The sequence below is a fragment of the Balaenoptera musculus genome, chromosome 2, assembly GCF_009873245.2.
Source record: "Balaenoptera musculus isolate JJ_BM4_2016_0621 chromosome 2, mBalMus1.pri.v3, whole genome shotgun sequence".
Classification (NCBI taxonomy): domain Eukaryota; kingdom Metazoa; phylum Chordata; class Mammalia; order Artiodactyla; family Balaenopteridae; genus Balaenoptera; species Balaenoptera musculus.
The window spans coordinates 79248100-79269560 of record NC_045786.1 but is presented as its reverse complement, the minus strand read 5'-3'; the positions used below and the strand labels follow the sequence as shown (position 1 = coordinate 79269560).

The 21461-nt window shown below is 38.4% G+C and overlaps 1 protein-coding gene across 1 annotated transcript in view; it reads left to right on the top strand.

Moving 5' to 3' along the window:
* The window catches only part of UNC13C (unc-13 homolog C), a 591483-nt gene that overhangs the window by 266801 nt on the left and 303221 nt on the right, over positions 1-21461 (top strand). The window contains 1 exon segment of the mRNA XM_036844585.1: positions 143-306. Coding sequence (XP_036700480.1) covers positions 143-306 — 164 coding nt within the window.

Sequence of the window (21461 nt, the reverse complement as noted above, 5' to 3'; positions counted from 1 at the left end):
CGAAAATCTGAGACATTTCTATTGTTTATAGATGCTGATGAAACATTAGATGCAATTATAAGTATAATTTAATGAAAGTTACAGTTAAATATATCTGGCCTAGTCTGAGAAAACTGAACATTTGAAAACCACTTACTTTTAGAATTTGTTCCATTACTTGACTGAAGTGAAATCTAATGGTGGAGTGAAAATCCCAGAGGTCAAAGGGGATGAAGCCTGGAAGGTTTTCTTTGATGATGCCTCCCAAGAAATAGTCGATGAATTTGCCATGCGTTACGGGATTGAATCCATTTATCAAGCTATGACGTAAGTATTATAGAACATTTACATGTTCAGAATCGCTGTTGAAATCCAAAGGGGGAATAAAAAGGGTGTTCGTTTCCCTTCTTCTAAATCAAATGAAATTTTGATTAAAAAGACAGTTACATTTTGGATGTAATTGATTGGATGCTGGCTACTTTCTCTATTACAGCTATAAAGTATTAAGGATTTGGTAACTCACTACCATTATCTTCCCGATTCTTATTCCATTCCCATGTGCTGTTCTTTGACTAGCAGCATTAGCAGCACCTAGGAACTTAGAAATGTAAAATTTCTACCTTACTTCAGACCTATTGAATCAGAAACTCTAAAGGTGAGGCCCAGCGATCTGTTTTAATATGCCCAACACGTGATTCTCATACACTCTGAGGTTAGAGAACCAATGCCTTACTTGATATCTGAGAAACTAAAGCCTGATGATTAAAGTGAGTCGTCCAAGGTTACAAAGCCTGTTAGCATCAGAGACACATCTAGAGTCCCTACGGTGTTGACCGTAACTTTAGACTATATCCTTCCTTCCTATGTTTATCTCAGTGCTGCTAATTTGGCGAAACCAAGATTTATTGACCACCCATAGAACCCAAACACTACAGTAAATGTGATCCTGTAGAAGTGAGCCATACAGAAATACACCCCTTACTGAGGAGTTTCAGTAAGGATTTAGAATGGGGTTATATTACTTGTCCAGAGTTTATCTTTTGAAACCTGGTCTAAGTTTATAAGTGCATTCTCTTCAGATATAAACCATGTATAATATGTAAACTGTGTACATATATTAGGGCTATTCTTTCATATTAGAGATCAAATCATATTTTCATGTGAACAGAATAGATGCTGACCCAGATAGTCAATCATTTTCAGCTAACTTGATGGATATATATTGGAGCAAAATCTTCAAGGTTTATTGCTCAGAGAATTTAATCAACAGTCATATTTCTAGAACATCATATGTAAGAATGATTTTTTTAAATTTTCTGATAGTGTGTGCTTTTTCAGGTTGCAGAATGTCCTAATACTAAATAACAAAAGCTTATAGATTCTTAGGTATGAAGAGGAACTTAGAGGTCACCCAATTGAACCTCCCTCTGAATCAGGAAACCCTGTTTTTGCATCCCTCACTAGTTTTTATCATCCTTTAGTTTGCTCACCTGCAGTAACAGGGAGTCACTCCTTTTTCTTTTTTTTTTTTTAATATTTTTAAAATTAATTAATTTATTTATTTATGGCTGTGTTGGGTCTTCGTTTCTGTGCGAGGGCTTTCTCTAGTTGTGGCAAGTGGGGGCCACTCTTCATCGCGGTGCGCGGGCCTCTCATTAACGCAGCCTCTCTTGTTGCGGAGCACAGGCTCCAGACGCGCAGGCTCAGTAGTTGTGGCTCACGGGCCCAGCTGCTCCACGGCATGTGGGATTTTCCCAGACCAGGGCTCAAACCCGTGTCCCCTGCATTGGCAGGCAGATTCTCAACCACTGTGCCACCAGGGAAGCCCACTCCTTTTTCTTTTAATTGAAGTATAGTTGATTTACAATGTTGTTCTAATTTCTGCTGTATAGCGAAGTGACTCAGTTATACACATATATCCATTCTTTTTTATCTTCTTTTCCATTATGGTTTATCCCAGGAGATTTGATGTAGTTCTCTGTGCTATACAGTAGGACCTTGTTGTTTATCCATTCTAAATGTAATAGCTGGCATCTACTAACCCCAAACTCCCAGTTGACCCCTCTCCCTTTCCCACTCCCCCTTGGCAACCACAAGTCTGTTCTCTATGTCTGTGAGTCTGTTTCTATTTTGTAGGTAGGTTCTTTTGTGCCATATTTTAGATTCCACATATAAGTGATATTATATGGTATTTGTCTTTCTCTTTCTGACTTCACTTAGTATTATAATCTCTAGTTATATCCATGTTGCTGCAAATGGCATTATTTCATTCTTTTTTAGTATTCCATTGTGTGTACATACCACATCTTCTTTATCCATTCATCTGTCAGTGGACATTTAGGTCGTTTTCATGTCTTGGCTATTGTGAACAGTGCTGCTATGAACATAAGGGTGCTTGTATCTTTTTGAATTGTAGTTTTGTCTGGGTATATGCCCAGGAGTGGGATTGCTGGATCATATGGTAGTTCTAATTTTAGTTTTCTGAGGAACCTCCATACTGTTTTCCATAGTGGCTGCACCAACTTACATTCCCACCAACAGTGTAGGAATGCTCCCTTTTCTCCATACTCTCTCCAGCATTTGTTATTTGTAAACTTTTTAATGATGGCCATTCTGACTGGTGTGAGGTGGTACCTCATTGTAGCTTTGATTTGCATTTCTCTAATAACTAGTGATGCTGAGCATCTTTTCATGTGCCTATTGGCCATCTGTATGTCATCTTTGGAGAAATGTCTATTAAGGTCTTCTGCCCATTTTTCAATTGGGTTGTTTGTTTTTTTGTTGTTGTGTTGTATGAGCTGCATACAATATGAGTTGTGTATTTTGGAGATTAAGCCCTTGTTGATTGCATCATTTGCAAATATTTTCTTCCATTCCATAGGTTGTCTTTTTGTTTTTTTGTATGGTTTCCTTTGCTGCATAGCTTGTAAGTTTGATTAGGTCCCATTTGTTTATTTCTGGTTTTATTTTTATTGCCTTGGGAGACTGACCTAAGAAAACATGATATGATTTATGTCAGAGAATGTTTTGCCTGTGCTCTCTTATAGGAGTTTATCATGTCATGTCTTATGTTAAATAAGTCTTTAAGCCATTTTGAGTTTATTTTTGAGCATGGTGTGAGAGTGTGTTCTAACGTCATTGATTTACATGCATCTGTCCAACTTTCCCAGCACCAATTGCTGAAGAGGCTGTCTTTTTCCCATTTTATATTCTTGCCTCCTTTGTTGAAGACAAATTGGTCATAGGTGTGTGGGTTTATTTCTGGGCTCTCCATTTTTTTCCCCCATTGATCCGTATGTCTGTTTTTGTACCAATACCACACTGTTTTGATTACTGTAGCTTTGTAGTATTGTCTGAAGTCTGGGAGAGTTATGCCTCCTGCTTTGTTTTTTTTCCTCAGGATTTCTTTTGGCAATTCTGGGTCTTTTATAGTTCCATATAAATTTTTGGATTATTTTTTCCACTCCTGTGAAAAATATCATGGGTATTTTGATAGGGATCACATTAAATCTGTAGATCGCTTTGGATAGTATTGCCATTTTAACAATATTAATTCTTCCAATCCAAGTGCATGGGATATCTTTCCATTTCTTTGAATCCTCTTTTATTTCCTTTATTAATGTTTTAATATTCTCAGCGTATAAGTCTTTCACCTCCTTGGTCAGGATTTATTCCTAGGCATTTTATTTTTTTGGTGTGATTTTAAAAGGTATTTTTTTTTTTACATTCCCTTTCTGATATTTCATTGTTAGTGTAAAAAAAATGCAACTGATTTCTGAATGTTAATCTTGTATCCTGCCACTTTGCTGAATTCATATATTAGATCTAGTAGTTTTTGTGTGGAGTCCTTAGGGTTTTCTATATATAGTATCATGTCATCTGCATATAGTGACAGTTTTACTTCTTCCCTTCCAATTTGGATACCTTTTATTTCTTTTTCTTGTCTGACTGCTGTGACTAGGACTTCCAATACTACGTTGAATAGAAGTGGTGAGAGTGGGCATCCTTGGCTTGTCCCAGATTTTAGCAGGATGGCTTTCAGCTTTTCACCATTGAGTGTTATATTGGTTGTGTTTGTCATAAATAGTTTTTATTATGTTGAGATATGTTCCCTCTATACCCACTTTTGTAAGAGTTTTTACCATGAATGGATATTGAATTTTGTCAAATGTTTTTTCTGCATCTATTGAGATGATCATGTTGTTTTTGACTTTTCTTTTGCTAATGTGGTGTATTACATTGATTAATTTGCATATGTTGAACCATCCTTGTGAACTTGGGGTGGATCCCACTTGGTCGTGGTGTATGATCTTTTTTATGTGTTGTTGGACTTGATTTGCTAATATTTTGTTGAGAATTTTTGCATCTATAGTCATCAAAGATATTGGCCTGTAATTTTCTTTTTCGGTGGTATCTTTGTCTGGTTTTGGTATCAGTGTGATGGTGGCCTCATAGAATGTCTTTGAGAGTGGTCCCTCCTGTTCAGTCTTTTGGAAGAGTTTAAGGAGGATTGGAATAAGTTCTCTGTATGTGTGGTAGAATTCTCCTGTGAAGCCATCTGGTCCTGGACTTTTGTTTATAGGGAGTTTTTTTTTTGTTTTTTGTTTTGTTTTGTTTTAACTACAGATTCTAATTTACTTCTAGTGATCGGTTTGTTCAGATTATCTATTTCTTCTTGATTCAATTTTGGTGGGCTGTATGTTTCTAAGAAGTTGTCCATTTCTTCTAGATTGTCAAATTTGTTGGCATATAATTGATCATAGTATTCTCTTACGATTTTTTGTATTTCTGCAGTATCAGTTGAGATTTCTCCTTTTCATTTCTTATTTTGTTTATTTGGGTTCTCTCTCTTGTCTTCTTGATTATCCTGGCCAGAGGTTTGTCAATTTTTTTACCATTTCAAAGAACCAGCTCTTGGGACTTCCCTGGTGGTCCAGTGGCTAAGACCCTGCGCTCCCAATGCAGAGGGCCTGGGTTCAATCCCTGGTCAGGGAACTAGATCCCACATGCTGCAACTAAGAGTTTGCATGCCTCAACTAAAGATCCCGCACGCGGTAGCGAAGATCCTGTGAGCCTCAACTAAGACCTGGTGCAGCCAAAAAAAAAAAAAAAAAAAAAAAAAGAACCAGCTCTTGGTTTAGTTGATTTTTTTCCTATTTTTTTAATCTCTATTTTAGTTATGTCTACCCTGATTTTTATTATTTCCTTCCTTCTGATTACATTAGGTTTTGTCTGTTCTTTTTTTTCTAATTCTTTTAGATGGTAGGTTGGCTTGTTTATTTGAGATTTTTGTTGTTTTTTGAGGAAGACATGTATCACTATGGACTTCCCTCTAAAAACTGCTTTTGTTGCATCCCATAGATTTGTATAGTTGTGTTTTCATTGTCATTTGTCTCAAGGTATTTCTAAATTTCCGTTTTGATTTCCTAGTTGACCCACTGGTTTTTTAGTAGCATGTTGTTTAGTCTCCATTTTCTCATTTCTAGTTTCAGGCTATTGTGGTCAGGGAAGATGCTTGAAATAATTTCTATACTCTTAAATTTTTTGAGGTTAATTTTGTGCCCTAGTACATGGTTAATCCTAGAGAGTGTTCCATGTGCCCTTGAAAAGAATATGTATTCTTTTTTTTTTTTAATGTGTAATGTCCTGAAAATATCAGTTAAGACTAACTGTTCTATTGTATCATTTAGGATCCTGTTGCCTCATTGATTTTCTGTCTAGATCTGTCTATTGATGTGAGTGGGGTGTTAACATCTCCTACTATTGTTGTATTCCCATCAATTTCTCCCTGTATGTCTGTTAGTATTTGTTTTACGTATCTTGGTGCTCCTATATTAGGTGTATGTACATTGATGAGTGTAAAATCTTCTTGTATTGATCCTTTTACCATTATATAGTGTCCTTCTTTATCTTTCTTTATGGCCTTTGTTTTAAAGTCTGACATGAGTATTGCAACTCCTGCTTTCTTGTCATTTCCATTTGCATGAAATATCTTTTTCCATCCCCTCACTTTCAGTCTATGTGTGTCCTTTGCTCTAAGGTGGGTCTCTTGTAGGCTGCATATTGTAGGCTCTTGTTTTTTTATCCAGTCTGCCACTCTATATCTTTTAATTGGAGCATTCAGCCCATTGACATTTAATATAATTATTGATACATATGTATTTATTGCCATTTTAAACCTTGTTTTCCAGTTGATTCTGTGTTTCTTCTTTGTTCCTTTGTTTTTCTTTCTGTGGTTTGATTTCCTTTTATTTTATGCTTGTGTTCTTTTGGGGTTTTGTGACTCTATTTTATGTTTTTGATTTGTGGCTGCCCTGTTTTTCAAGTATGTTAACCCCTTTCTATATCTGCTTGCTTTAGACTGATAGTCATATAGGCTCAAACACATTCTAAAAAAAAGAATCTACATGCACATTCTTAAAAAAAAACATAATCTACATTTTCCATTTTATTACTCTCCTTACACACATTTTATGATTTTGATGTTCTTTTTTACGTCTTCATGTTTATCCTTTTGCTGTTCCATGTGTTTATCATTGCTTTCACAGTAGGTTTTTTTTTTTTTTTTTAATCATCTGTATACTGGCTAATTTAAGTGATTTACTTTCCAATTGTGATTTCCTCCTTCCTATATCTGCTTGTTTCTTTTCGATTTAGAGAAGAACTTTCAACATTTCTTTTAAGGTAGGTTTAATATTCCTGTATTCTTTTAGTTTTTGCTTGTCTGAGAAATTCTTTATTTCTCCTATTTTAAATGATAATCTTGCTTGGTATAGTATTCTAGGTTGCAGATTTTTCTCTTTCAAGACTTTGAGTATATTTTGCCACTCCCTTCTAGCCTGTAGAGTTTCTGTAGAGAGATCAGCTGATAGCCTTATGGGGGTTCCCTTGTAATTGACACTTTGTTTTTATCTTGCTGCCTTTAGAATCCTCTCTTTATCTTTAACTTTGTCATTTTTATTATAACATGTCTTGGCATAGGTCTGTTTGGGTTCATCTTGTTTGGGACACTCTATGCTTACTATATCTGGATATCTGTTTCCTTCTTTAGGTTTGGGAAGTTTTCAGCCATAATTTCTTCAAATACATTTTCAATCCCTTTTTCTCTTTCTTCTCCTTCTGGAATCCCTATTATGCATAGATTGGCATGCTTTATATTATCCCATAGGCCTCCTATATTGCTTTCAGTTTTTTAAAATTTGGTTTTCAATCTTCTGTTTTGATTGGCTAATTTTCATTACTTTATCTTCCAGATCACTTATTTCTTCTTCTGCATTATTCATTCTGCTATTCATTGCCTTTAGCTCAGCTTTCATCTTGGCAAATGAATTTTCTAATTTTTCTTGGCTCCTCTTTATAGTTTCTAGTTCCTTTTTACAGCAATCTGCATTTCTGTCAATAGCCTTTCTTAATTCCTTCAGTATTTTCATTACTTCCTTTTTGAACTCTGTGTCTATTAGACTGAAGATGTCTGTTTCATTGTTTGCTCTTTCAGGGGAATTCTCTTGGTCTTTTAACTGGGAATCATTCCTCTGCTTCTTCATTTTGCTTATATTTCTCTTACTCTGTGAGTTTAAGAGAAGCAATTATCTACTGTAGTCTTGGAGGGCTATTTATCTGTGGGAGCATCACTGCATAGCTTGTGTGGATTTAATATTTTTTGGCATAGGGGCTGTTTTTGGTTTGGATGCTTGCCATCTCTTTCCTCAGTGTGTGCTGGTCGTTATCCCCTTGATAGGGGGTGTGCAGGTGCATGGCCTGTGTGCACTCCCGGGAAGGTGTGGGCAGTGGTTGGTGCCCAGTCATGGGATCCTTGGCAGCAGCTGTGGTCTGTGCCCACTTCTGGAGTCTGAAATGGCAGCCGTGTTTCACGCTTGCCCCTGGAGCTCGTGTAGGCAGTGCCCTGCCACCTGAGAGCACTCTCCCAGAGAAGGAAGCTCCTATTTTGGTCCTACCCCTCTCCTCATGTGCCCCCAAACAATGGTGCCTTGCCTCTCTGGCAGGCCCAGACTTCTTCCCATACTCCCTCAGTTGTGTCACACCACACCCTAGCCCCCTCAAGCTGTCTCCACAAAGCCAACCCCAGTCCTCTCACGGGGCCTGACCTCCAAAACCCAAGCCTGAGCACCCAGACCCTGCCAGCCCCAGCAGATGAGCATCTCAGGCTGGGGAGTGCAGGGCAGCGGCACCTACCATCTGTGTAGGTCTCTCTCTGCTTTGCCCTCCATAAACCAGTTACTGTGCTCTCCTCTGAGGCTCCAAAGCTCCCCCTCTGTCCTGGCTGATTGCCCTGCAAGTGAGGGGACTTCCCAGGGTACGCAAACCTTCCCTCTTTCACGGCTTGCTCTCTGGGGTGCAGGTCCCGTCCTGATTCCTTTCTCTCTCTCTCTTTTTTTTTTTCCTTTTTTCTTTTGTCCTACCCAGTTATGTGGAGATTTTCTTGCCCTTTTGGGCATCTGAGGTCTTCTGCCAGCGTTCAGTAGATGTTCTGTGAGAACGGTTCCACATGTAGATGTATTTTTGATGTATTTGTGGGAGAAGGTGAGCTCCATATCCTACTCCTCCACCATCTTCATCTGATCTCTGGGAGCTCATTCCTTTTGAGGCAACCTATTTTGAAACTGGGCAACCATGATGAAGTCTGTGACTGCTCTCTGCTCTGTCCCATGTCAATGGCTGTAAGAACTCATCATAGCAACTAGTATAAAATTTCATTACAATTAAAATGTAACTATGATTTAATAGTTTAAAATAAATGAACTGTACTGCCAAGGGAAGTATGTTTTAAAAAACCCACAAAAACCAAAAAATCTTCTGGAAAGAATCCCAGTAAAAGAAAGGATCAAGTTAAATTTATTCCAAAATATCTCTGTGAGCTGATGTCAGATTTCTTCATCGCCATGTTTCTGATATTCTGAGAAGCACAACCATGTTAATACAGAAAAAATGGTAAATGTATGGTAGTTTAAAAGAGAAGAATCATAGATCCTTCAACTTAAGTAAACAATAACAATAAAAATAATTTTGGTTACTTTTTTGGTATCCAGTGACTTGCAGGTGAATTTAGATCCCATCATACTTATAAGACAGTGGGACAAAGCCCCTGCTCACACTGAAAATTGTCTGAAGCAGAGGTCGGCATTTTTTTTTTTTTTGTAAAGGCCAGAGAGTAAGTATTTTCAGCTTTGTGGGTCCTATGGTGTCTGTCACAGCCACTCAATTCTACATTCCTAGTGCATAAGCAGCTGTAGATACTAAGTAAACAAAATAGCATGGCTTTGCTCTGATAAAACTCTGTTTTAAAAACAAAATCCATGGGCTGAATTTGGCTGTGGACTTTAGATTGCCAACTGCTTGTCTAAAGAGTGAGAGCAAGGTAGATAAACATAAGGAAAAAGAATGCCTGCTTTTTGTGGGATAAATTGACAATTGCACTTTGACAGTAACAAAATGTGGCACATTACCTCTACTGCTGGTTACACATTTGATTTGATATTGATATTTTTATTTATTAAATGTTTCTTTTAGCACTGAGTACTCATCAAGATGGCCTTGACATTTCCCTCAGCTTGACAAAACTTTAGACAGGCTTCTTTCTGCCTCTAGGCCCCAGGCCTCCCCCTCACCTTGGCCCTTGGAGAATCCAGAAAGTCTAACCTCAGAGGGCCCTACCTTCCCTTTCCTCAGAGCATTTATTTTAGAAAACTTACTATATTTTTTCTCTGTCCTTTTGAGATATAAAAATTTTTAAAGCCTCTTGCCAGTTTTTCAGCCCAGGACCAGCTTTCTCAAGGACCTGGGAGACATCCCTTTCAAATGTCCTCATCAAGGAAGATAGTCCTTGTTTCTCAGTCTCTGTGGGAGCGTAGGAGCCTAACTTGGGTAGCTGCCTTACTCCAAGTTGTAATGCTACCTCCTGTCATGAGGGTGAGAGAAAGTTTACTGTTGCTTTGGGTAAGGCCAATTAGCAAACACACATGACTGGGATTCCCCCCACTCCAGCTCTTAGAAACTCTCCCCTCCATCAATCCACCTCAGCTCTTAAAAACTTTCTCATTTTTTATTTCAGTGAAGTTGAGTTCAGACTAAGTTCTGGTTTCTCTTCCCTGTTGCATAGCCATGAATAAAATGTTGCTTTCCTATTTAATTTTGTCCAGTGCAATTTTGCTTTTATGGCACAAAAATTATCATCTCACCGGATTTTTTTTTTTTTTAAATCCTATTGTTTGACAATCTGATAACTCCTAAAAAATTTGTTACCAACATAGATATAATCTTTTCATTTACTATTCATTAGTGATCATTAGTTGCTGAAATTAATTATTTTAATAGGAAAATACATATGTACTCATTTTATATCAGTATGTAGCTATCATAATTGTATATATATCAATATAATCATGCTTAAGAGAGATAAAGAGACTGGAGTCCCTTAGAGGGGCACTTGAATTCTATTCAAAGATTTACAAATTGAAATCTTGAATCAAGGAGTTACACATCTTTTATTAGTGCTTTGTAAGAAGTTCTGGGTGCATGATAGAAAAGCAGAACATATTTGTAATTGAATGTATGAGAAGCAGAAATTGTTGATCAGAATTACATTTATTAACCTCTCCTGGCATATCTCTTCATGTCAGAAATTTGCAGTTGCCAAAAACAAGCAAAGTGGAACTTGAATGTTTAATTAAGCTGGCGTAGGTATCTATTCTACCAATTATGTTGCATTTAAGTGTTTTAGAGCGTACTGTATTGAATGCTCATTTCTTGTAATCTGGAGAAATTTCAGAGTACTGGCATTCTTTTGTCAGGTTTTGAAACATAACTTTCAGAGATGATTTTGATAGCATTTTCCACATGATACGTTTGTAACTTGAGTCCTAAACTATTGTTGGCCAATGAATAATGCAGCCACAACAAAAAAGACTTGATGAATAACCAACTTATCTTTGAATTTAAACTTGTTGCCTATTGAATCGGTAATTTGCTGTTGTTTTGAAACCTTGCTGGAGGGGATCAAGAAACATAACGAGAAAACCAACCAAACAACAATAAAACAGACCTAGATATATCAAGCCTATCTCAGAAGTATCCCCTCTTATTTTTAAAAACACAAAATTAAGAAAATCAGCTTCAAGGAAAAAACAAATGTCCTCTCTATATAGTAAGAATACTTAAAAGTTTGGGAAAGGACAAAACTTTAATTCTTTGGACTTCCCTAGACAACGTTGGATCAGAAAAAGGAATCAAATCACAGTTTCTTTTGATATTTAAAGTCCCTTGATGCTTAGCCAGATCCCCAGGTAACTTCATAACCTTGCTCCTTTATTAGAGATTGCTTGGTTTCTTTCAAGCATACTCCCATTTCTTTGAAGATGGATTTGCAGCACAAATAAATAAAGGGGACGTATGTATTAAGTCATAGAGTCTGGATGTACATTATTAAATTTTCCTCTTGTGTATTTCTCCTCATAAGCAGGAGCCTGAATCTGTTCTGCTGGTAAATAACCTGAACATGAATACCAAACCTTCCAGTACTCCAAGGTACCTCCTGCTTACTGTAAATGTTTTTTCCTTTTTACCAGAGAACATTTGCTATGAGGGCACAATGTATTAGTCCTATTTGTTCCATAAAAATCACTCTTTTGTTTTGGCGTGTTCATGTTTTGGAGGAAAGGGATTACAATTTTTCTGTTTGGACAAGTGATTGATCACGGACCTGGAGGATCTGTTCCCACATGGTAAATTCAACCATCCATCTAACATAAAAGCAATTTTCCAATTTGTGACAGTAAGAATGAGAGTCTGTCCCCTTTTTCAAAGGAGCACGCTCTTCCACATGTTTAGCATGAGGTCGGGCAAAAAACCTGTTTACATCATGAGACTTCTGAGAGATTTAGATGCTTTTCATCTGTTTATGCAAATATGTATGTTCTTAATATTCTGACAGACCACCTGTTCACCCCTGAACACAATCAAGGGAATTTCATGTCAAGCACTAAGGATTAAATCGTCCTCTAGAGGTGATTTCTGTCAAGCAAATACATTTTAACTGAGTGTTTAACAAGTCTTTCATTTATTTTAAAATGAAGCCCAAGATGTCTCACAAAATTTGAGATTCTGTTAGACTATTGTCATGCCTCTATAATACCAAATAAGAGAAAAGCATTAGGTCATTGTTTTTTACATTGGCATGCTTAACAAACAACCATATACTTTGGCACTGGTCATCTTTATCTAATTCACATTTGAACCAGAACTGTTGAGATACACTTTACTTTAAAACCACTAGTCATTGTACCTGTTTAGAGCTATGAGCCTGCTTTCTTTCTTTTTTTTTTTTTTCTATAACATCTTTATTGGAGTATAATTGCTTTACAGTTATGTGTTAGTTTCTGCTTTATAACAAAGTGAATCAGCTATACCTATACATATACCCCCATATCTCCTCTCTCTTTCATCTCCCTCCCACCCTCCCTATCCCAGCCATCTAGGTGGTCACAAAGCACCGAGCTGCTCTCCCTGTGCTATGCTGCTGCTTCCCACTAGCTATCTGTTATACATTTGGTAGTGTATATATGTCCATGCCACTTTCTCACTTTGTCCCAGCTTAACCTTCCCCCTCCCTGTGTCCTCAAGTCCATTATCTATGTCTGCGTCTTTATTCCTGTCCTGCCCCTAGGTTCTTCAGAACTTTTTTTTTTTTTTTTTTAGATTCCATATATATGTGTTAGCATACGGTATTTGTTTTTCTCTTTCTGACTAGTTACTTCACTCTGTATAACAGACTCTAGGTCCATCCACCTCACTACAAATAACTCAATTTCGTTTCCTTTTATGGCTAAGTAATATTCCATTGTATATATGTGCCACATCTTCTTTATCCATTCATCTGTTGATGGACACTTAGGTTGCTTCCATGTCCTGGCTATTGTAAATAGAGCTGCAATGAACATTGTGATACATGACTCTTTTTGAATTATGGTTTTCTCAGGGTATATGCCCAGTAGTGGGATTGCTAGGTTGCATGGTAGCTCTACCTCTAGTTTTCCAAGGAACCTCCACACTGCTCTCAACAGTGGCCGTACCAATTCATATTCCCACCAACAGTGCAAGAGGTTTCCCCTTTCTCCACACCCTCTCCAGGATTCATTGTCTGTAGATATTCTGATGATGGGCATTCTGAATGGTGTGAGGTGATACCTCACTGTAGTCTCGATTTGCATCTCTCTCAAGCCATTAGCACTGTTGAGCATCCTTTCATGTGTTTGTTGGCAATCTGTATATCTTCTTTGGAGAAAGGTCCATCCAGGTCTTCCACCCTTCATTTGAAGGATAAGCTAGTTTATGTTAAGCAGTATGTATTGGTTCGGTCATTTGCATCATATTCGTTAGCCTTTATTGGTGGCAGAGTGTTTGCTTAGGTACAGAATTAATAGCCCTTAGTAATGACTGCTGCTGGTGTGTATTTTTGTAAATGTTATGCACTCACTGAAAGGAATAAAAACACACACAAAAGAAAAAGACTTTTTTTTTTTTTTTTTGCCAAGGACAGTGTTGCTGCCTAAAAAAAAATGATGCTATAAAATGGTGAGAGCTTCTTTCTGAATAGCCCCTGATTGGGTTGTTTGTTTTTTTGATACTGAGCTGCATGAGCTGCTTGTAAATTTTGGAGATTAATCCTTTATCAGTTGCTTCATCTGCAAACATTTTCTCCCATTCTGAGGGTTGTCAGCTTGTCCCCTTTAATTTGCTGTGCAAAAGCTTCTAAGTTTCATTAGGTCCTATTTGTTTTTCTTTGTTTTAATTTCCATTTCTCTAGGAGGTGGATCATAAAGGATCTTGCTTTGATTTATGTCATAGAGTGTTCTGCCTATGTTTTCCTCGAAGAGTTTCATAGTGTCTGGCCTTACATTTAGGTCTTTAATCCATTTTTTTTTTAACATCTTTATTGGAGTAAAATTGCTTTACAATTGTGTGTTAGTTTCTGCTTTATAACAAAGTGAATCAGTTATACATATACATATGTTACCGTATCTCTTCCCTCTTGCATCTACCTCACCCCACCCTCCCTATCCCACCCCTCTAGGTGGTCACAAAGCACCAAGCTGATCTCCCTGAGCTATGCAGCTGCTTCCCACTAGCTATCTATTTTACGTTTGGTAGTGTATATATGTCCATGGCACTCTCACACTTTGTCACACCTTACCCTTCCCCCTCCACATATCCTCAAGTCCATTCTCTAGTAGGTCTGTGTCTTTATTCCCGTCTTGCCCCTAGGTTCTACATGACCTTTTTTATTTTTTCTTACATTCCATATATATATGTTAGCATATGGTATTTGTTTTTCTCTTTCTGACTTACTTCACTCTGTATGACAGACTCTAGGTCCAACCACCTCACTACAAATAACTCAATTTCGTTCCATTTTATAGCTGAGTAATATTCCATTGTATATAGAAGATGTGCCACATCTTCTTTATCCATTCATCTGTTGTTGGACACTTAGGATGCTTCCATGTCCTAGCTATTATAAATAGAGCTGCAGTGAACATTTTGGTACATGACTCTTTTTGAATTATGGTTTTCTCAGGGTACATGCCCAGTAGTGGGATTGCTAGGTCATATGATAGTTGTATTTTTAGTTTTTTAAGGAACCTCCATACTGTTCTCCATAGTGTCTGTATCAATTTACATTCCCACCAACAGTGCAAGAGGGTTCCCTTTTCTCCACACCCTCTCCAGCATTTATTGTTTGTAGATTTTTTGATGATGGCCTTTCTGACCAGTGTGAGATGATATCTCATTGTAGTTTTGATTTGCATTTCTCTAATGATTAATGATATTGAGCATTCTTTCATGTGTTTGTTGGCAATCTGTATATCTTCTCTGGAGAAATGTCTATTTAGGTCTTCTGCCCATTTTTGGATTGGGTTGTTTGTTTTTTTGTTATTGAGTTGCATGAGCTGCTTGTAAATTTTGGAGATTAATCCTTTGTCAGTTGCTTCATTTGCAAATATTTTCTCCCATTCTGAGGGTTGTCTTTTGGTCTTGTTTATGGTTTCCTTTGCTGTGCAAAAGCTTTTAAGTTTCATTAGGTCCCATTTCTTTATTTTTGTTTTTATTTCCATTACTCTAGGAGGTGGGTCAAAAAAGATCTTGCTGTGACTTATGTCAAAGAGTGTTCTTCCTATGTTTTCCTCTAAGACATTTATAGTGTCTGGTCTTACATTTAGGTCTTTGATCCATTTTGAGTTTATTTTTGTGTATGGTGTTAGGGAGTATTCTAATATCATACTTTTACATGTACCTGCCCAGTTTTCCCAGCACCACTTATTGAAGAGGCTGTCTTTTCTCCACTCTATATTCTTGCCTCCTTTATCAAAGGTAAGGTGACCAAATGTGCGTGGGTTTATATCTGGGCTTTCTAGCCTGTTCCATTGATCTATATTTCTGTTTTTATGCCAGTACCATACTGTCTTGATTACTGTAGTTTTGTAGTATAGTCTGAAGTCAGGGAGCCTGATTCCTCCAGCTCCGTTTTTCTTTCTCAGGATTGCTTTGGCTATTTGGGATCTTTTGTGTTTCCATACAAATTGTGAAATTTTTTGTTCTAGTTCTGTGAAAAATGCCAGTGGTAGTTTCATAAGGATTGCATTGAATCTGTAGATTGCTTTGGGTAGTATAGTCATTTTCACAATGTTGATTCTTCCAATCCAAGAACATGGTATATCTCTCCATCTGTTTGTATCATCTTTAATTTCTTTCATCAGTGTCTTATAATTTTCTGCATACAGGTCTTTTGTCTCCTTAGGTAGGTTTATTCCTAGATATTTTATTCTTTTTGTTGCAGTGGTAAATGGGAGTGTTTTCTTAATTTCACCTTCAGATTTTTCATCATTAGTGTATAGGAATGCTAGAAATTTCTGTGCATTAATTTTGTATCCTGCTACTTTACCAAATTCATTGATTAGCTCTAGTAGTTTTCTGGTAGCATCTTTAGGATTCTCTATGTATAGTATCATGTCATCTGCCAACTGTGACAGCTTTACTTCTTTTCCCATTTGGATTCATTTTATTTCTTTTTCTTCTCTGATTGCTGTGAATAAAACTTCCAAAACTATGTTGAATAATAGTGGTGAGAGTGGGCAACCTTGTCTTGTTCCTGATCTTAGTGGAAATGGTTTCCGTTTTTCATCATTGAGGACGATGTTGGCTGTGGGTTTGTCATATATGGCCTTTATTATGTTGAGGAAAGTTCCCTCTATGCCTACTTTCTGCAGAGCTTTTATCATAAATGGGTGTTGAATTTTGTCGAAAGCTTTCTCTGCATCTATTGAGATGATCATATGGTTTTTCTCCTTCAATTTGTTAATATGATGTATCACGTTGATTGATTTGCGTATATTGAAGAATCCTTGCACTCCTGGGATAAACCCCACTTGATCATAGTGTATGATCCTTTTAATGTGCTGTTGGATTCTGTTTGCTAGTATTTTGTTGAGGATTTTTGCATCTATGTTCATCAGTGATATAGGCCTGTAGTTTTCTTTCTTCGTGACATCTTTGTCTGGTTTTGGTATCAGGGTGATGGTGGTCTCATAGAATGAGTTTGGGAGTGTTCCTCCCTCTAGTATATTTTGGAAGAGTTTGAGAAGGATAGGTGTTAGCTCTTTTCTAAATGTTTGATAGAATTCTCCCGTGAAGCCATGTGGTCCTGGGCTTTTGTTTGTTGGAAGGTTTTTAATCACAGTTTCAATTTCAGTGCTTGTGATTGGTCTGTTCATATTTTCTATTTCTTCCTGGTTCAGTCTCGGAAGTTTGTGAATTTCTAAGAATTTGTCCATTTCTTCCAGGTTGTCCATTTTATTGGCATAGAGTTGCTTGTATTAATCTCTCATTATCGTTTTTATTTCTGCAGTGTCAGTTGTTACTTCTCCTTTTTCATTTCTAATTCTCTTGAGTCTTCTCTCTTTATTTTCTTGATGAGTCTGGCTAATGGTTTATCCATTTTGTTTATATTCTCAAAGAACAAGCTTTTAGTTTTATTGATCTTTGCTATAATTTCCTTCATTTCTTTTTCATTTATTTCTGATCTGATCTTTATGATTTGTTTCCTTCTGCTAACTTTGAGGTTTATTTTTTCTTCCTTCTCTAATTGCTTTAGGTGTAAGGTTAGGTTGTTTATTTGAGATGTTTCTTGTTTCTTAAGAGAGGACTGTATTGCTATCAACTTCCCTCTTAGAACTGCTTTTGCTGCATCCCATAGGTTTTGGGTCATCGTGTTTTCATTGTCATTTGTTTCTAGGTATTTTTTTATTTCCTCTTTGACTTCTTCAGTGATCTCTTGGTAATTAAGTAGTGTATTGTTTAGCCTCCATGTGCTTGTATTTTTTACAGATTTTTTCCTGTAATTGATATCTAGTCTCATAGCGTTCTGGTTGGAAAAGATGCTTGATACGATTTCAGTTTTCTTAAATTTACCAAGGCTGGATTTGTGACCCAAGATATGGTCTATTCTGGAGAATGTTCCATGAGCACTTGAGAAGAATATGTATTCTGTTGTTTTTGGGTGGAATGTCCTATAAATATCAATTAAGTCCATCTTGTTTAATGTATCATTTAAAGCTTGTATTTCCTTATTTATTTTCATTTTGTATGATCTCTCCATTGGTGAAAGTGGGGTGTTAAAATCCCCTACTATGACTGTGTTACTGTCGATTTCCCCTTTTATGGCTGTTAGTATTTGCCTTATGTATTGAGGTGCTTCTATGTTGGGTGCATAAATATTTACAATTGTTATATCTTCTTCTTGGATCAATCCCTTGATCATTATGTAGTGTCCTTCTTTGTCTCTTGTAATAGTCTATTTTAAAGTCTATTTTGTCTGATATGAAAATTGCTACTCCAGCTTTCTTTTGATTTCCATTTGCATGGAATATCTTTTTCCATCCCCTCACTTTCAGTCTGTATGTGTCCCTACGCCTGAAGTGTGTCTCTTGTAGACAGGATATATATACGGGTCTTGTTTTTGTATCCATTCAGCCAGTCTATGTCTTTTGGTTGGAGCATTTAATCCATTTACATTTAAGGTAATTATCGATATATATGTTCCTATTCCCATTTTCTTAAATGTTTTGGGTTTGTTATTGTAGGTCTTTTCCTTCTCTTGTGTTTCCTGCCTAGAGAAGTTCCTTTAGCATTTGTTGTAAAGCTGGTTTGGTGATGCTGAACTCTCTCAGCTTTTGCTTGTCTGTAAAGGTTTTAATTTCTCCATCACATCTGAATGAGATCCTTGCTGGGTAGAGTAATATTGGTTGTAGGTTTTTCTCCTTCATCACTTTAAATGTGTCCTGCCACTCCCTTCTGGCTTGCAGAGTTTCTGCTGAAAGATCAGCTGTTAACCTGTGGGGATTCCCTTGTGTGTTATTTGTTGTTTTTCCCTCGCTGCTTTTAATATTTGTTCTTTGTATTTAATTTTTGATAGTTTGCTTAATATGTGTCTTGGCATGTTTCTCCTTGGATTTATCCTGTCTGGGACTCTCTGTGCTTCCTGGTCTTGATTAACTATTTCCTTTCCCATATTAGGGAAGTTTTCAACTATAATCTCTTCAAATATTTTCTCAGTCCCTTTCTTTTTCTCTTCTTCTTCTGGGACCCCTATAATTCGAATGTTGGTGCATTTAATGTTGTCCCAGAGGTCTCTGAGACTGTCCTCAATTCTTTTCATTCTTTTTTCTTTATTCTGCTCTGCAGTAGTTATTTCCACTATATTATCTTCCGTGTCACTTATCCGTTCTTCTGCCTCAGTTATTCTGCTGTTGCTCCCTTCTAAAGAATTTTAAATTTCATTTATTGTGGTGTTCATCATTGTTTGTTTGCTGTTTAGTTCTTCTAGGTCCTTGTTAAACGTTTCTTGTATTTTCTCTATTCTATTTCCAAGATTTTGGATCATCTTTACTATCATTATTCTGAATTCTTTTTCAGGTAGACTGCCTGTTTAATCTTCATTTGTTAGGTATGGTGGGTTTTTACCTTGCTCCTTCATTATGTAGGCTTCCTGGTGGAGGGGACTAGTGCCTGTGTTCTGGTGGATGAGGCTGGATCTTGTCTTTCTGGTGGGCAGGTCCACCTCTGGTGGTGTGTTTTGGGGTGTCTGTGGCCTTATTATGATTTTAGGCAGCCTCTATGCTAATGGATGAGGTTGTGTTCCTGTTTTGCTAGTTGTTTGACATAGGGTGTCCAGCACTGTAGCTTGCTGGTCATTGAGTGAAACGGGTCTTGGCTTTGAGATGGAGATCTCTGGGAGATTTTCACCGTTTGATATTACATGGAGCTGGGAGGTCTCTTGTGGACCAGTGTCCTGTTGTTGGCTCTCCCACCTCAGAGGCACAGCCCTGACGCCTGGCTGGAGCACCAAGAGCCTTTCATCCACACGGCTCAGAATAAAAGGGAGAAAAAAATAGAAAGAAAGAAAGAAGATAAAATAAAATAAAATAAAGTAAAATAGAATAAAATTAAGTTATTAAAATAAAAAGTAATTATTAAGATAAAAATTTTAAAAAGTAAAAAAAAGCAAAAACAAAAACTGACGGACAGAACCCTAGGACAAATGGTAAAGGCAAGGCTATACAGACAAAATTACACTCAGAAGCATACACATACACACTCACAAAAAGAGAAAAAGGGGAAAAAATGATATATCTTTGCTCCCAAAGTTCACCTCCTCAGTTTGGTATGATTCATTGTCTTTTCAGTTATTCCACAGATGCAGGCACATCAAGTTGATTGTGGAGCTTTAATCTGCTGCTCCTGAGGCTACTGGGAGAAATTTCCCTTTCTCTTCTTTGTTCGCACAGCTCCCAGGGTTCAACTTTGGATTTGGCCCTGCCTCTGTGTGTAGCTTGCCTGAGGGCATCTTTTCTTCGCTCAGACAGGACAAGGTTAAAGGAGCAGCTGATTCGGGGGCTCTGGCTCACTCAGGCCAGGGGGAGGGAAGGGTATGGAGTTCGGGGCGAGCCTGCAGTGGCAGAGGCCGGCGTGACATTGCACCAGCCTGAGGCGCGCCATGCGTTCTCCCGGGGAAGTTGTCCCTGGATCACGGGAGCCTGGCAGTGGCGGGCTGCACAGGCTCCTGGGAGGGGAGGTGTGGAGAGTGACCTGTGCTTGCACACAGGCTTCTTGGTGGCGGCAGCAGCAGTCTTAGTGTCCCATGCCCGTCTCTGGGGTCTGCGCTGATAGCCGTGGCTCACGCCCGTCTCTGGAGCTCCTTTAAGCAGCGCTGTTAATCCCCTCTCCTCGCCCACTAGGAAACAAAGAGGGAAGAAAAAGTCTCTTGCCTCTTCGGCAGGTCCAGACTTTTTCCTGGACTCCCTCCCGGCTAGCTGTGGTGCGCTAACCCCTTCAGGCTGTGTTCACGCCGCCAACCCCAGTCCTCTCCCTGCAATCCGACCTCCGAAGCCAGAGCCTCAGCTCCCAACCCCCGCCCACCCTGGCGGGTGAGCAGACAAGCCTCTCAGGCTGGTGAGTGCTGGTCGGCACCGATCCTCCGTGCGGGAGTCTCTCCGCTTTGCCCTCCGCACCCCTGTGGCTGGGCTCTCCTCCGTGGCTCCAAAGCTTCCCCCCTCCGCCACCCGCAGTCTCTGCCCGCGAAGGGGCTTCCTAGTGTGTGGAAACCTTTCCTCCTGCACAGCTCCCTCCCACTAGTGCAGGTCCTGTCCCTATTCTTTTGTCTCTGTTTTTTCTTTTTTCCTTTGCCCTACCCAGGTACGTGGGGAGTTTCTTGCCTTTTGGGAAGTCTGAGGTCTTCTGCCAGCGTTCAGTAGGTGTTCTGTAGGAGTTGTTCACATGTAGCTATAGTTTTGGTGTATTTGTGGGGAGGAAGGTGATCTCCACGTCTTAGTCCTCTGCCATCTTGAAGGTCTCCTATGAGCCTTCTTTCTAAGGAGAGTGTTGCTTAATTGAATTATTGATTCCTTTAAGAAATATTTCTCGAGCGCCTACCATATGCCAGGAAATTTTAAAGGCACTGAGAGTACGTCAGCAAGCAAGACGTTAAGGTCCAGGCTCTTATGGACCCCACATTCCAGAAGATGTAATTCATTTATTTGATAGACACTGTCTGAGGATATAAGTACGAGGACTTACACAGCGCAGTGCGGATATGGCAATAAAAGAAGCTCTTGTCCCCAGTGAGCTCCTAATCTGGGGAGAAGAGGAAGAATATTGGATTGGCCAAAAAATTCATTCGGGTTTTTCTGTAAGATGTTACAGAAAAACTCGAATGAACCTTTTTGGTGGCCGAACGTATAAATTGCATAATAAGAAGACAGTATAATGGGGGCATGCATGGGTGCTGTAAGGGCATAGACATGGAGGGACCAATCCAGGCACAGATGAGGAGAGGTTTCAGAGAAAGCTGATAGGCAGCCTGAGGGTCCCATCCTTACTTGCTCTTCAACTTCCACCATTTCTCTAAACCCTAC